The sequence below is a fragment of the Aplysia californica genome, unplaced genomic scaffold (assembly GCF_000002075.1).
Source record: "Aplysia californica isolate F4 #8 unplaced genomic scaffold, AplCal3.0 scaffold00316, whole genome shotgun sequence".
In the NCBI taxonomy this organism is placed as follows: domain Eukaryota; kingdom Metazoa; phylum Mollusca; class Gastropoda; order Aplysiida; family Aplysiidae; genus Aplysia; species Aplysia californica.
In genome coordinates, this window is record NW_004797586.1 from 17,020 (window position 1) to 32,729 (window position 15,710).

At 39.5% G+C, this 15,710-nt stretch overlaps 2 protein-coding genes across 4 annotated transcripts in view; one reads left to right on the forward strand and one right to left on the reverse strand.

Moving 5' to 3' along the window:
• LOC101859255 (2-amino-3-carboxymuconate-6-semialdehyde decarboxylase) overlaps positions 1–6,447 on the forward strand; it is a 23,454-nt gene extending 17,007 nt beyond the window's left edge. For all 3 annotated transcript variants that reach the window (XM_005102181.3, XM_005102182.3, XM_005102180.3), the window contains 2 exons: positions 3,686–3,784; positions 4,433–6,447. In XM_005102181.3, coding sequence (XP_005102238.1) covers positions 3,686–3,784; positions 4,433–4,531 — 198 coding nt within the window. In that variant the 3' untranslated portion in view covers positions 4,532–6,447. The remainder of the gene's footprint in view (positions 1–3,685; positions 3,785–4,432) is intronic.
• Positions 6,448–10,057: 3,610 nt separating this feature from the next.
• The window catches only part of LOC101862122 (GTP-binding protein 10 homolog), a gene marked incomplete at its 5' end in the record, with an annotated part of 10,144 nt that continues 4,491 nt past the window's right edge, over positions 10,058–15,710 (reverse strand). Inside the window, 3 exon segments of the mRNA XM_013084760.2 lie at positions 10,058–10,640; positions 12,883–13,006; positions 13,687–13,872. Coding sequence (XP_012940214.1) covers positions 10,411–10,640; positions 12,883–13,006; positions 13,687–13,872 — 540 coding nt within the window.

Sequence of the window (15,710 nt, forward strand, 5' to 3'; positions counted from 1 at the left end):
GTGTGTGTGTCAGTGTGTCACAGTGTGTGTGTGTGTCAGTGTGTCACAGTGTGTGTGTCAGTGTGTCACAATGTGTGTGTGTCAGTGTGTCACAGTGTGTGTGTGTGTGTGTGTGTGTGTATCACAGTGTGTGTTGTGTGTTGTGTGTGTCCCTGTGTGTGTGTGTGTGTGAGAGTGTGTGTGTGTCACATTATGTGTGTGTAGGTGTGTGTGTGTGTGTCACAGTGTGTGTGTGTGTGTCACAGTGTGTGTATGTGTGTGTCACAGTGTGTGTGTGTGTGTCAGTGTGTCACAGTGTGTGTGTGTCAGTGTGTCACAGTATGTGTGTGTCAGTGTGTCACAGTGTGTGTATATGTATGTCACAGTATGTGTGTGTCAGTGTGTCACAGTGTGTGTATGTGTGTGTCACAGTGTGTGTGTGTCAGTGTGTCACAGTGTGTGTGTGTCAGTGTGTCACAGTGTGTGTGTGTGTCAGTGTGTCGCAGTATGTGTGTGTCACAGTGTGTGTGTGTGTGTGTGTGTGTGTGTGTGTTACATGAGGTGAAGTGTTTGTGTCCCACAGAGTAAGGCTTATGTGTAACAATGTGTGAGCAAGTTGTGTATATTGCTTAGGGTACGTTATGTGGGCAGCTCTCCGCGAGTTTTGTATGTCACTTAGAGGAGATTTCTTTTACAGAGGGGGTTCCTTCTTTTTATTTTTGATCGCACCACACTTGAGGTCTAGAATCTATCAAAAAGTCTAGTTTGATTCTTCTTCCAACAGCAAGTATGATCAGTAGTCACAGTAATTGTCTTTATGTGTATATTTTCTGTCAGAATACAAGTGTATATGTATTCGAAAGAATTATTGTATTTTGAATGGCTAGTATACATGAAATGTTGATTTAAATCTTATTTTATTATGAAATGTCTAGAGCCACCAGGGAGTGAGCACTAGAGAAGTGATGATTAATATTATCTATATAACTGGGTGATCCTGCTCAGTTCTTCAGTTAGCCTGCCCCCATGGTTTTATGCACCCGCATAATTTAGTAGAATTTGATTGTTTTTTGCATAATTTCTAATTATTTTCCTTTATCATTCTTTGTTAAAATTAACAGAATCACATAATTTCACATTTTTTTGCTCAGCGTAATTTCTGAATTGTTTTTGCATAAAACCGCGGGGACAGGATCCTCATTTCCTGTTTCAGGACCCTGTGTGTCTTGCACTGCTGGAGGATGTGTTCCTCAGTTTGGTCAGCTTCTCTACACTTACAAAGGGCATGAGTTGTGTTTGTAAATTGTGGGTTTTCTTAACACGGCAGAAAATTGACAGGGATTATTTTTTTTAATTTTTCTCAAATGAAGGGTAAAGTTAAGTGCTTTTAAGTTGTATGTATTACTGGAAAGGAAGAGAGAGAAAGGGATTGTGAACCCTATTTGTGTAGTTGTAGGTGTATGTGTTGTGTGTTCTTACCCTGCTCTTTATTTACTTCTATATATTCTTTTTGTGTTGCAGAGACCAGAACAAAACTCTGTGTCTGTTTGCTTTGGAAGTGCATCTATAATAAAGCTAATCCTCTTGCACATCTTAACAGGTGGAGCTTTCCCTTTCACTGTGGGAAGAATTGAGCATGGCTTCAATGTCCGGCCAGACCTATGTGCTGTACAGAATTCTGTCAACCCAAGGAAGTATTTGGGCAGGATCTACACAGACTCTCTTGTCCATGATGACAAGTCTATGCGACTACTGCTGGATGTCATGGGGCAGGTGAGGGTCATGGAAAGAGATTTTGTTCTGCTGGCAGATAATGATCGTCGAAATATAGCAGTATTAGCAGAATTAGCCACAAATATACTTAATTGAATTGATATTAAAGTTAATATCCTTGAAGGTCATGCTCTCAATGGAAAAATAGCAGCCAAAAGAGGTTGGGGTAGACCAATAAAAATTTAATTTGAGACCTTAAACTGCAAGGGGTTGGAAAAAGACAAGAAGAATTATATACAGTGGAAACCATATATAACAGGCCCGGAAATAACAGGGATCGGGTAATAACAGGGATTTTTTAAATCCCCGATTTTTCCTACTCTTTGTCTCTATTAAAAGTTATCGGCAATAACAGGGCCCCACCAGAGCCCAATCGGTTATAGCAGGGACAAAGGCTCATTAACAATGTGTAAAAAGTAAGAGAGAGAGAGAGAGAGAGAGAGAGTAACGCAGTAATGGCGCAAGCCCACGCAAGCCATGCCACTGCAAGCACACGCAGCGTGTGAAGCGAGAGAAGGCTGCGGTGTGCCGCAGACCTCGATCTAGCCCGAAACCTAGCAACACGCACGCGTAATGTGTCTACTGTCACCAACGATGTCAAGCGCAAGAGAAAATGCCTTTCAATGGACAAAAAAATACGAAATAATCCAGGCTGTTGACAAAAAACAAGCTCCACTGGCAGAGATTTGTCGTCAGTTCGACATTCCACAAGGGTCGGTTCTCAACATTATCAAGGACAGAGAGAAGATAGTGGCTGCATACTCCAATGGAAAGTTTGCTCTGGATCGAAAGAAGATGAGACTACCCGATGCAGATGCTGTGGAACAAGCTCTTCTGATGTGGTTTAAAGAGGCAAGGAGAAAGTTGGTGCCAAAACCCTTGTTCGTGGGTACTTGTGGCAAGTGAACTACCCATGAATAAGTACAGCTGGATTAGTCCATAAATGCTTACTTTTCTTGCATTTCTGATTTAACAGGGATCGGATATAACAGGACATTTTCTCTACTCCCACCATCCCTGTTATATCAGGTTTCCACTGTAATTTGTTGGGGGTTTTTTAGAGCACCTGAGCAGAAAAATGGGTGTCGAACCATAATAGTCAATGCATGTTTCAGATCCGGAACTTGAAGAAGAAGTCGCCAAACTTTGGAACTCAATATCAGTTTGAAATTGCTGTAGTTGTGAGGCACAATATTGAATTGTTAATCGACTATTGGTTTGCTTCCTCTCATTTCCCCTCATGACTACCCTGTGCGCAGTCCTTGTGTCAGTACAAAAAAAAGGGGAATGGGGGATGGTCCGAGGGACTAGAAAGCCTCAACGAGGGAAAAGCGGCACTAAACAGCTAACATAATATTTGATTGTGTTCATCTGTAGAGTCTAGATGGGCACGCTGTTAGCTCACTTGATATCATGCCTGGGTAATGTACTGTCGACCCTTGTGCGAATCCCCGATGAGGTCATCTGGAACTTACATTGTTTACAGAGTTTTCAGGGTTTCTGAGACACTTGGCTTAACCCAATTGGAGATGGTCTTTTACTTTTAGGTCCCACTTTTTAAATGATTCTACAGTATTGATAGGGCCATTACATGGAATACCTGGAGGTGTTATCTTTGACTCAGAGGTTGATGTGTAATGACCCTCCATCCTTCCCAGCCGCCAGCTGCCGTTGCACATTTTGCTAAAACCAGGCCAGTTCATGTTTTAATGATGTCCATCCAGGTTACTCTTTGTTTTCATGTAGCTCTCCTGCCCCACATCTTTCTTTCAAGCACCTCTTTCACAACGGTTTGGTATTGTTTTAAGTGACCAAAGTTTTGTATTTTTCTCCATTGAAAGGGGGATTTTAAATACAAACTCAATTTCGAAAAAAAGTAAAAAAGAGTCCAGACCTCTGTGATTAATAAACATTCACACATTTTTCCCCCCAGAACCGTGTAGTGCTGGGCAGTGATTACCCTTTCCCTCTTGGTGAGCATCATCCTGGAAAGCTGGTGGAGTCTATGGACGAGTTGAGTCCAGAGTTAAAGGCAAGTTACTCTCAAAGTAATTATGTGGCATAGTGGTGAAATCAGGCACTCATCAAAATATGAAATCGAAGAAACGAACATTTTTCTGTCAGTTTTTAAAAAATACAAAAATATTTTAAAAATTTTGTTTTACAGGCATGGATAACTCAAGCATGTCGGGGATTGACAATGCGTTTGACACATCAATAATTCTGGTTAACCAGTTATAACAAAAAATTAAAGAGATGACATTCAGAGAATGGCAAACTGTATGAGATGTCTATGATTGTGACTTTTTTTGTGTTCATGTTTTCAATATCCGACTGTATTAACTCTTACTTTGGCATCTGAAATTCAGTACTTTCAAAGTGATTTACATAATAAAGAATGGGAAAATGGAGTCAGCACAAGATACCACAAAGCTCAGAGTATTTAGAAGTCTTTAAGGGAAGCGTTTTATCACTTTGTGTGCATTTTTTCTAAAAAAGAAAACTACTGGGAAATATGAGAGAGGGAGAGAGAAAGACCTTCGTCTCTAGAAATTTGTTTAAAAATCTGTTGAAAATCTTGTTTTTCAAGTAATTAGTTTGCCTTTACTTTTTTATGCATAATGTGAATGCACACCTAATGGAAAAACATTCATTTTTTGGTTGGGTTTTTTTTTTTCAGAACCAAATCTTGGCAGGCAATGCAGCAGAGTTTCTTGGACTGGATCTCTCCAAACTTGGATCTGCCGGTTGTTCAGAGAATAGCGCTTGTTGTCTGTAAATGCAGCCATGGAAAAGATGCTGCCATGTTGATTTACCTTCATGCTCAGGAATTTTCATTATTCTAGTACAATAGAATCTAGTAATTGTCAAACGGTGGGGTTTTGAAGTATCAGAATTTCCCATTGATCTGGACATTGCAATGTAAGTTTTAAAGCATTTTCACATTGTTATAGGCACATGAAAACCAGGCAAGTGGGTTTGTAGGGCTGTACTGAATAAAATCCTAAATGATATAAATTGTTTTGATAGGGGCGTAAAAATACTAAAATTAAAAAAGGACAACAGGCAATTAATGTATATCATTTTTTAACACCTTGTGGTCATTTGGCGCTATAATGTGACGCTGAAAATTATCTATTCCGGTTACCTGGTGCAGTTCTGCGTCAGGCTCGAGAAGTCCGTTGCAGTCACCCCCCTTGCTGGGTGACCAGATGGGGTATATTTTACTGCTGGCTGGATGAATGCAAAGTGTTAAGAATTGCATCATCTTAAGAAAAATACTTCCATCAGTTGAGATGACGGGAGCCGGGCTGTAACTGTTTTTGTTTCTGTTGATGTAGATTTATTGCCTTTACGTATCTTCTTTACTTGGGTTTATCTGTATACTGCATAGTTGATAGGAGTCTTCAGTAAGTAGACAGGCATTTCTACTTAGCAACACAAAGTAGCTGATTCAAAGTGTGCTCTCAGGGCCATAGGCCTACTTTAGTTTCATATCGTCTTGCTTCCTTTCCTTTCTTCATTCATACCGTTACTCAAGATAGTATTTAGCATCATTCTCCTATACACTTACATGTATAGACTTTGTATAGACTGCAGTCTGCTTAAACTGAAATCTGCAAGACTGCCAAATTTTTTCTATATCCCCGGGATTTTAGTTATGAGGTTGCTTAACCCTTAAAACCCTGTACCGCTGGTGACCGCTGATGCTGTATTTTCCTATACTGCTGGTAACCGCTGGTCGACTTTATCGTTTAATTCCCAGTGCTAGAAACAGGGGATGTAACTCCAGATGACTCTGTCGCAAGGAGAAAGTACCGATAATGTCATGAGAGCAGTTCTACACCGAAAGTTTGGAAATTTTGCGAGTTTTTAAGAAAAATTAGTCACTTTTCGCTGCCAGGCCCTTCAGGCCGCAAAATTTTTGATATTTTTTATCCTAACCAGACCCCAATAATGATCTCCCAGTCGGATATATCGATAAATATGACTGTTGAAGACGATTGCAATGTTCCGCATACCATCGATGATTTTGACGATAGTGGAATTGGCAGGGGATCACCACTAAAGCTACCAGAGGCTAGATCTACTGCTGGGTCTAATGATACTTTGACTGAAGTGGAGTCGGGGATCACACGCAAGACTTAACTCATAGAGTTGGTCATAAAAACCAGTCTTTTAACCTTTTCCCCTTTTGTTCAGACTGTGCATTCATATATAAATAACATTTTCAAACTTCAGTAAAATCTAACAACAATTAAAGACACAGTAAACAAAATAATGAACCAACCTAATTTTTTCTAGTGTCTCAGTTTTAATTCAGGATTCTAGGGAGGTATGGAAAAAAAAATTCAGGGTTTTTAGGGTTAAATAGAAAGGGAAAAAAATCATAGGTTTTATTTTCTTTCGGTTTACTGCTGTTTTCAGAATAACCTTGTTTGGTTTATGTAGACTCCTGTGTATATTTATATGTATGTGTTCTGTGGTCCCATTCCCTGTACCTTGAAGACTGATAATGAACTTTACCTTGAGTATACATGCATAGTGATAAATTATATTTTATTTATATTTATATGTTGACATAGTGAAATTTAGAATTGACTTTACGTCATGTGATCACATCAATTGACTTTGTAGGCATATATTACGGATTGGTGTCAAAAGTGCCTCAAAACTTAGAATCACACAAAAACATTAAAATTTTGCCCCTCCTTTTTTTCCCCACTATGGCTACTGAATTACTCCTCTAGCTGGCCTGCCTCGAGACTTGAGCCATTACTCAAAACGATACAGAACATATTCCTCTGTATTTGTAGCTTAAGGAACATTGGTTCTTATTCATAATAACTTATGTACAACTTTGCGTGATGTATGTAGTGTATGCCCGGTTCATATGTATGCATGTATAATTGTACATGTATGAAGTTTATTCCCTAGTCTTGTAGTATTATGCATATCATAGGTTATGGTCTGCATTTTGTTTATGGCTGCGTAAATGGGCCTAGAGTTTGTATTCATTTATGTAGTTCTCAATATTGTGTAAATTGTTTCCCACAACTAAGCTCTACATAAGTTATTATATAAGTATATTATTTGTCACAAAATGGTGGACTTCAATAGCTTGAGAGTCCTTGAGAACCAAAAATTACAATTTTTTTGTGTGCCTTTCATCAAACTTTTGCAGTAAAATCCACACAGAAATGAGTTTTGAATGGCCATAAAAGGTGTTGAGCCTAAAACCAGAAATTTGATAAAACTTGCGAAACAGGTGAAAAAATGCGTTTCTTCTATTTCATTGTTTTGAGGAGCACCTGATTTCACCAGGATACTCCACATAACAGAATATATAAGTTGTTGTATACATGACGTAAGAGTCAATGATATGATCTCATTAAACTGGTATTAAAGTCTATTATAACTGATGGACGCATTAAGCTCAGTTCATATTCATAGCTTTTGTTGTTTTTGCCTTTCACCCGATTCGATATTCACAGTATCCAGTTCATGAGCTCATGTGTTTCACCATGGAATCTTTTTTCTGAACCAGATTAGCACTCTAAGCATATTATTTCTCATGAAAGATGATCTCTGTCCATAATGAGCGATGATCATTTGTAATAAAGTTTTCTCTTGTGTTGACTCCTGTCCAAAGTGTCAGGCTTGCATTTGCATGAAGGTCAAGAGGGTTAAATCTGGGATTCCGGAAGGGGGCAAGCTAAAAATCGTTTGTGGACTTCAATAGAGCCTTTATTATATAGACTATACTGTACTCTGAATTGTGTTTTGAAGGCTACCGTATGTTAAATGTTGCGGGGGCTCTAGTTGAGGCACATTTCATTCATATTATGCTCAAATTTTGATCCTTTTTATATCTCAGTGCCAGAAGCAAAAATATTCTTGCTCCTGTCTCTTCAAAAGTCATGGATGTCGTGGTCTTGAATTGAAACTTTTGGTCTCTCCTTTGTTTTACAAACTGAACCCTGATCCAACTTACTGTACAATAATTAGGTCAACATGTGATAAGTGTATTTTGTTTTTTGATTTATTGTTGCTTAGCTTTAGTTGAAGCTTGTGTTTTTGAGTGGTTATGGGTGTGGGGATTTATTTTGGTTTGGCTTGCATGTACTGAAGGTCCCAGTGGCCTGACAGTTGAGATCTGACAGCTTTTCTATAATATTATAAGCAAATTGTCACGATTGTTATGATGATCAGGGCATTTAAAACTGTTAATGATATATATGCCTTGAATTGTTAATAAAAGAGTTTTGTTATCAGCTGTGTTTGCTGTTTACCTCAATTGTCTGGGCAAGACTGGCTCTCAACATCTCAAATAATATGTTACTGTTTTAATAGTTCACAATCTGTTTGCCACCAATTGTTGACAAGTAATTGATATTATAAAGTGAAGATTATTCTCTTTCTCTTGAGGTGCTCTGATAACTCAGTTAGTATCGTGCTGGACAATGCAGGGAATGGCCATGGTTCGAATCCGAAACTGCATGTTCTTGAACTCGGGTTGTTTTGTGGAGTTTACAAGGCTTTCAACCCATTTTGCTTAGTCCTATCGGAGACAGACGTTATACATTTCCCCAAAAAAATCAAGAACAGACAGATATATAGAAATTCTTTCGTACCAACTGCAGTGATGTTACAGAACACACTATGCTACAAATGAAACAGAGAGAGAGAGTGAGTGTGTTTACGGAGCGGGTTGTTTCAGCTCGTAAAACATGTATTTACTAATGTACTGTCCTGTGTGTATGCATGAGTGCACCTAACCTTTGTAACATTCCACTGCCATTGTAAACGACCAAGACAAATTTCTCCCTGTGAGATGAATAAAGATTGTCATTGTCATTAAGAGGTCCTGCCTCTTAAATAACCTAATAATAGTGTTAATAAAGACATTACACCCATACGCTTACTATAATTTCTCTTTCCCTTTATTTCATCCCTTCCTTCAGTCTTCCTGCTTTTCTTCTTGGCTTCCTTTCTCTAGACTACTAGGTAGAAAGAAATATACAAACTAGGAGGAGGAGGAGAGGTAAGGACGACAGATGTTTGATAGGGAAGAAAGAGCAAACCATACAAGAGCCCTCACCAAGCACCTGCCAACTAACTTTACAATGTCAACCTGTTTATGAAATCCAAGATGATGGGCAGAAGGGATTGTTGTGTCTCTTTGATAATTAATTCAACAAAAGTCATTGACATATTGCTACAATTAGGCTGGTCCACTAGCATTTTACTGACCTTGTATAATTAAAGCTTTTATTTTAACCCTTTATCCCCGAAGGAGGCTTTCCCACTAGGCTGGAGCCCTCTTTTGGTACGAAACCTGAGAATGACAGATATAGGTGGGTGGTTGGCAGGTGCTCTGGTATTGTTTGCTCCTTCTTTCGTATAAAAAATGTATCGTCTCTATCTCCCCTCCTTTTTTATATGTTACTCTCTTGTAACACCTCTAATCTTCGGCACTTATTTGACCTTATTGTGTTGCAAGTGCCGTAAAAATGTTACTAAAACTGACTTATATGTATATCACTAAATTGGTCATTAATAAATCTAAACAAATAAACCTATTTTAATTGTTCTTTAACGAAAGAAAGAACTCCTGGTAAGAGAGACCTATTATGGGCAATTGCTGAAAATTTATAGCATGTCATCATCATCAACGAAAAGGAATTTGACAGAGGTGCTGACAGTGGATCACCAGCATGGGTGTTCCAACTGTTAGACGCTGGGAGCAGCTTGCCGGAGATGTAAGGAATTAAAATCTATTCTAGGATCAAAATTTGATTTAATCTGATGGTCGTTGCCACCATCGTTGGTCCAGTTGGGAATCAACAAAAACTGTCCTCTTGCACATAAATATCTGACTCTTGTTGGTTATTTCGCAACGTCTTACGAACCAAATGTGAAGAAATGGTCCGACTGCATGCCTCATCTCGCTGATTGGCAAAGTTTACCACCCAGTTTCTTTGGATTTTCCCCAAAATATGATGGCAAAGTGTTAAAGCATGGGTAATAACAATGTTTAGCTCACAAAGTAAAAACTAAATAGAGAAACGTAAATACAACTCAAAGTGACTCTTCCTTATTAATATCTGTATTTTCAGTTCAACATCATAGAATACAAGGGAACTTGAGATAGTCAGCCCTAAGCATATCACAGCAGCCTCACAGGTCCCTTCTTGAACACTCCTTCACTCTTTATTTAACACACACAAAAAACCCCCACATCCATTACCTTTTTCTCCCCCCCCCCCTCTCTCTCTCTCTCTCTCCCTCCCTCCCTCCTTCCCTCTCTCTTTTTCTCTCAGCTCTGGCCATCAGGCGCGCTAATAAATAGGTGTACAACCCTTCAATCTAAAAAATACAGGCATGCATACGCAGAACATTCCTAGACATATTCACAGCCCACACCATTCTGAAAATCTCACTTTTCCACTCCAGCCTTCTTTCTATGCTGTGAAAGATGTCTAGACCTCACGACAGAAGACTTTTTATAATTGATGTAAATCAAATACACAAAGCAACAATCAAACAAACACTCATAAAACATTCCAAACATTCATCTAATACCAAAGAAACATCCACCCAGCATCACAACACAAAGCATCAGCCAACCATCAAACAAACCGAAGCCTAACAACATCAGACAAACGTAGTCTTCAAATGCTCCTCATCCTCCCTGAGACTCATCAAAGATTTCTTCTTCTCCAACTCCTCAAGCAGCCTTTTCTCAGCGTACTCGTCCATCACCTCTCTGATCTTCCCTCTCACTGCCTCGATGTTGTCTCTGTTCTGGGCCGACATTGTGAGAATGTCATCAAACTTGGCCAGTGTTGTGGGCCTCAACTCCTCATCGACAGTCTCCAGAGATTCTGTGATAGTTGAGAATGAAGAAAAAAGGCAAAACATTGAGGAGGAAGGCTTTCGTTTTAGTAAGAGTTAGAGTTTTATGGCACTTGCATCACAATTAGGTCAGATAAGCACAGTGCTAAATGCCGAAAATTAGAGGTGTTACTGTGTTACGAGCGAGTTACAAACGAGACAAAAAAGGAGGAAAGATGAGGACGAAAAATGTTTGATAGGAAAGAAAGAGAAAACAACATAAGAGGATCTACCAACCAACCATGAGGAACGCTTTACTTCTTCGATGGTGTTAGGCTTCAAAGTATGATTTCAACTACCCAGAGTCTTACAAGAGAATGGAAACTACATCTTGTTTATCGTACTTACAAAATTTGCATTTTTAAAATACAATGAATGTCAGTCTAAGTCTATGATAATACAGTAGTCTCCGCCTAAACGCACGCCACACAAAAGCACGCTCCGCTCAAACGCACGCTTTCATCATCTGATGGGTTTTTTACTATATAATATAGACGTACAAAGCACGGTCACTCCCTCTAAACACACGCTCTGATCCGCGAAACACGCCGACAGGAAAAGCCTGACGAAATTTTCACTACCACCTGCACAGATTGCATTATAAGACAAGCCTAGAAAATTTGTGAGCGTGCCACTCACGTCGAACAAAGACAGTGATGGACAGTGTTTTCACATCAAACTTTCCAGTGACACATATAATGTATCTTTGAGAGAAGGTTTCTGACTGGCGTTTGAGTGACTGCGTGTATTGTTTAGTTAGATCTAGGCCTGTTGTGCAACCCGCGTAAATGCCGTAAAACACTAGACAGGCCTCTATAGGATTAAAGATTAGCCAAGTAAGCCTTATAAGCTGTGCTCAAAGAACTTATAACGCACTTGTTCAACGGATCATAGATCTCTATTTGAATTTACAGTCAGGGTGGTCGCTTGGAAGTGGCTGGGCAGTCGTCTCTATGACTATGACTATCTCCAACAGTTTCCTCTTACGCTATCTGTTCCTGACGTTTATAGTGCATATTCATTATACAGAGTCTGTCTTTCTCCCCCCCCCCCCCCCCATTCAACGCCTTTGTATTCTTAACCCCAGTCGGGGAATCTTTAAAAAAAAAACCAGTCACGTGTCGTCACATTATCTGCCAAAATGACCCCCTCCCTTCAATGGAGGTCACTCGAGTAATAAGGAATTGAGATGACTGCGTCCCTTCCTCCCTTTGCAAAGGTTCATGTAAACGCACGCTCCGTATGAACACACGCAAAGGAGCCCTCCCGAGCACAGTGAGTTTAGGCGGAGACTACTGTACAAGGTAACAGAACCAAAAAAGTGACATTACAAACCCCCCGAGAAAGTCCTGAATTTATTCAACTCATAAATGACATGCATGTTCTCATCAGGAAAGAAAATTTAAATTATAGGTCATTGTTTAAATACTTGGAACTAAGTCACTAAGTTAGATGGAACAAAAACCTTGCCACTTGCCAAACATTGTTTGTGAGAAGTAAATCAGAGACTTCTTCTATTTCTTCTTTGTGTTCCCATGCTAGATCTCAGGGCTAGTAGACTGCTATTTCCTCAACTTGCAGTGTAACTGATTTTTATAACTATGTGATCGTTTTTCCTACTTACAGGGCCCCTTGCCTTCAGGTATCCACATTCCGATTTCAAAGGTACTCTATTTATTTTGATACTGACCAGAGTATTTTTAGTTTGGATAGGAATTAATTTTGTCTTAAGTGGTGGCTGAAACCTCTTCTTATTGATCTTAGAAACAACTAGGGAACTTAAACAAGAGCAACTTGCACGCAGGACCTCCGGAATATTTTGCCCTCATCCGAGAAGGCTGGGTGTTCAATCTTACCTACCCTAAGATCAGGGATGCGGCTGAAAGACAACAGTAAGAATGAACCAGGAGTAGCAGAAGAGTAAAGAATAAGTGTAAGTGAGAAAGGAATAAAAAAGGGTGCTGGGGATGAGGGAGGGGGGGGGGGGGTGTCAAGGGAGGGGTGAGAGAGTGGAGAAGGAAGCAGATGACAAATTTAGACTAGAGAACAAGAAAGGAGGACTAAGGAGAAATTATAGAGAAGAAAACTTTTTTATAGCTAACATGTTTCAATCATGGAACCTTTTGATTGAGTAGTAAACACCATACCTCTAGATCACGAGAGCCCATAAACACTCTGTCAAAGAACCATCAAGTAGGGCATGAAATGGCAGTATTGAGGAGACCAACTCACCAGGTAAGTTCTGAACAAGGCTCATCAACCGTGTCACTTTCTCTCCACTGGGATCTGTGTCTGTTTTGTTGATGGCCAAGATAGCCGGCTTGTCCAGCATTCCGTGACCATAAGCCTCCAGCTCCTGCCAGCAACAAAACTTACGATATTTAATTTTGATAACAATACGAAAGTCAAGGGCATACTGAAATCTCATGTAACAATTTACTAATATGTCAAAGCAATCTAAAAGAACCTTTCGTCCACACTCAAATAAATCAAAAATGCTTCTTTTATAATTAATTCTAAACAGCACAATTTCTGTCACGATTATTAAATCTTCCAACAGAGATCAGAAGTGGGTGGTTGGCAGGTGCTCTAGTGTGGTTTGCTCCTTCTTTCCTATTAAACATCTATCATACTTATCTCTCCTTCTTTTTTGTCTTTGTTATTCTCTTCTTGCGTTACCTCTAATCTTTGGCACTTATATCCCCTTATTGTGTTGCAATTGCAGTAAAAGATGAGATCAGAAGGAAATCAAAATCAAAACAAAACAAACAAAAATGACTTACTCAGCTCCATGTTTAATTCTACACTAACTAGGGTAAAAAGCTACATTAATAGTAGCAGCTATATTGTCTTGAGTCTTAGCATCAGCCAACAGAGACTTAAGACCAACCTAGGATGTTGAAAAGAATAAAAGACATTTGAGTAATAAATTTTCCCTTTGCTCTCGTTATAGTTGATCAATATCAAAGAAAGAAAGGGTCCAAGCAGAAAGGGTTAAATACAAGCTTAGTGCATATCGTACCAGTGAAAACCTACCTGGTTGAGTAGAAGCAACGTTTCAAATGCTGATCGTTCTGGGTACTTTTCTGATAGCTGAAATGGGTTTAGATCCAAGACAAACAGCAATAACTTGGTCCGCTCAGCGTGTCGCAGAAACTTGATACCTTTCCCATAGTTCTGATGAGCCCCCTCAATAAGACCTGGCAAGTCTGCAACTGAGATCTGTGGGAAGAAAGAAATCATAATGCCAGGAGATAAAGAGAAAATAATAGTGGTGCCATATCATATATAAGCATAGTTAATATTAGCAATCCTCCAAAAATGAACTTAGTGTTAAACTGCAAAGATGGGTATTTTCCAAAAAGATTACAGTAGTCTCCGCCTAAGATCCCACTGCTTATGGTCTCGGTTCGCCTAAGATCCCGCTGTTTTGGAGAAACAGAATTTTTACTGTATAAAAGTCACCCCTAAGATCCCGCTCTGACCAGCACTGAAGGAGCTATATTCGGCTAAGGTCATAATCTAGTTATTTTTTTCTCTTTTTTAAGAAAAAAAAGAACAAGAAACCTGGGCATGCTCAGCTGATCAACCAAGTAGCGAAAAAGTGCAATCATTGTACGGTCCGTAACGTCACGGATCATTCACTCTCATGAATGCGATCACACCTCTGTTGTAAATCTTGATAAGCAGTTACAATGTTTGCCCCAGAAGGGATCAAACCAAGGTGTAAACTCGTCGATGCCTTGCTTTCCCTGATCTCCTGAGCCGTCTGCATGATCTTACATCACACACTAGGTGGAGAGGGCCAACAAGCAAGCATCAGACTCGAGACATGCTGATATTAGCACGTCTTGATCAGACTGCTTGCCATCAAACTGTCAACTCGTGGACACTTACGTTTTCCCGACCATTGCTCTCGTCATTCGGTTTTGCGCTCTAACTTCCTAGACAGACTGGCACCCATACTCGTAGACTGTCCGATCGCCTTTACCTAATGTGGTCATCTGTTGGCAGTGAACCTGCCTTTCATAATTTAAAAAATTGGTCTGTGTGGTCACAACACAACGATTTATGATACATCATGACATGGGCGGAGAACTCCGTTAGAGATGGAAAGCAATACATTTTTGGTGGGGGGCATTCCTTGAAGCCAACTGGTTCCCACCTGACACAGCATTTTTTTAAAAGCCCCACCCCCGCCCCAAACCAAAAAAAAGAAGAAAAAACTGACTTCTCAAAAGAACTTTTAGTGCCCAGAGTCACACCAGCTCATTTTAAAGTAAAGGAATATCATTGTACAGATGTTGGGCCTCACCATGAGTTACTGTGGATTCTTCCCCCAGGCCATTCGGCTAAGATCCCGGTTCGCCTAAAATCCCGCATATTCCTTGCTCCAGAGCACCGGGATCTTAGGCGGAGACTACTGTGTTACAATCAGGTGGTTCCGCACAGAATAAAACCTAAAACATGATGCTTTTACATTTCATAACATATGAGTGTGTTTACATTTGCTCTTCACTCTCTTCTTAACCCCAAAACACATTGTATTTAGCAAAAAGTACATGTAGTTTCGATTCGAAAAAGACAAAAAGTTGTTGGAACAAGGCATATGACTCTTTCTGATGTACAGTCACGAGACATTCTTACAGTCACCAGAGTAGCAGTAAGAGAGATAAATAGGACTTCATTGTAGTACCCTCAAACCACCCATGCGTGTTAAGTCTGAAACTCAAAATCCTGCATGACTAAATAAATCGGTATATATAATATATATACCACTTATACTGCTGTCTAACAAAATACCATTTTTCATTTTGGTGCCAACATTTTTTATTTGCTAAATCAAAAGCCTAATCAGTTACCCTACTTGTGTGGAAAAATCAAATTGAAACTGTGACTAGTTTTTGAATAAAGTAGATTTCAAATTTCGGAATGACTATTTTTAAACGATTACGCTGACCAAAAACCTCCCTTTCTCGAAACTGCCCTGAAGAAAAAAGGCCTTTTGTCAGCTTACGGAAGAATAAGCCTTCATTTGTTGACTTTCAGAAAAGAACCCA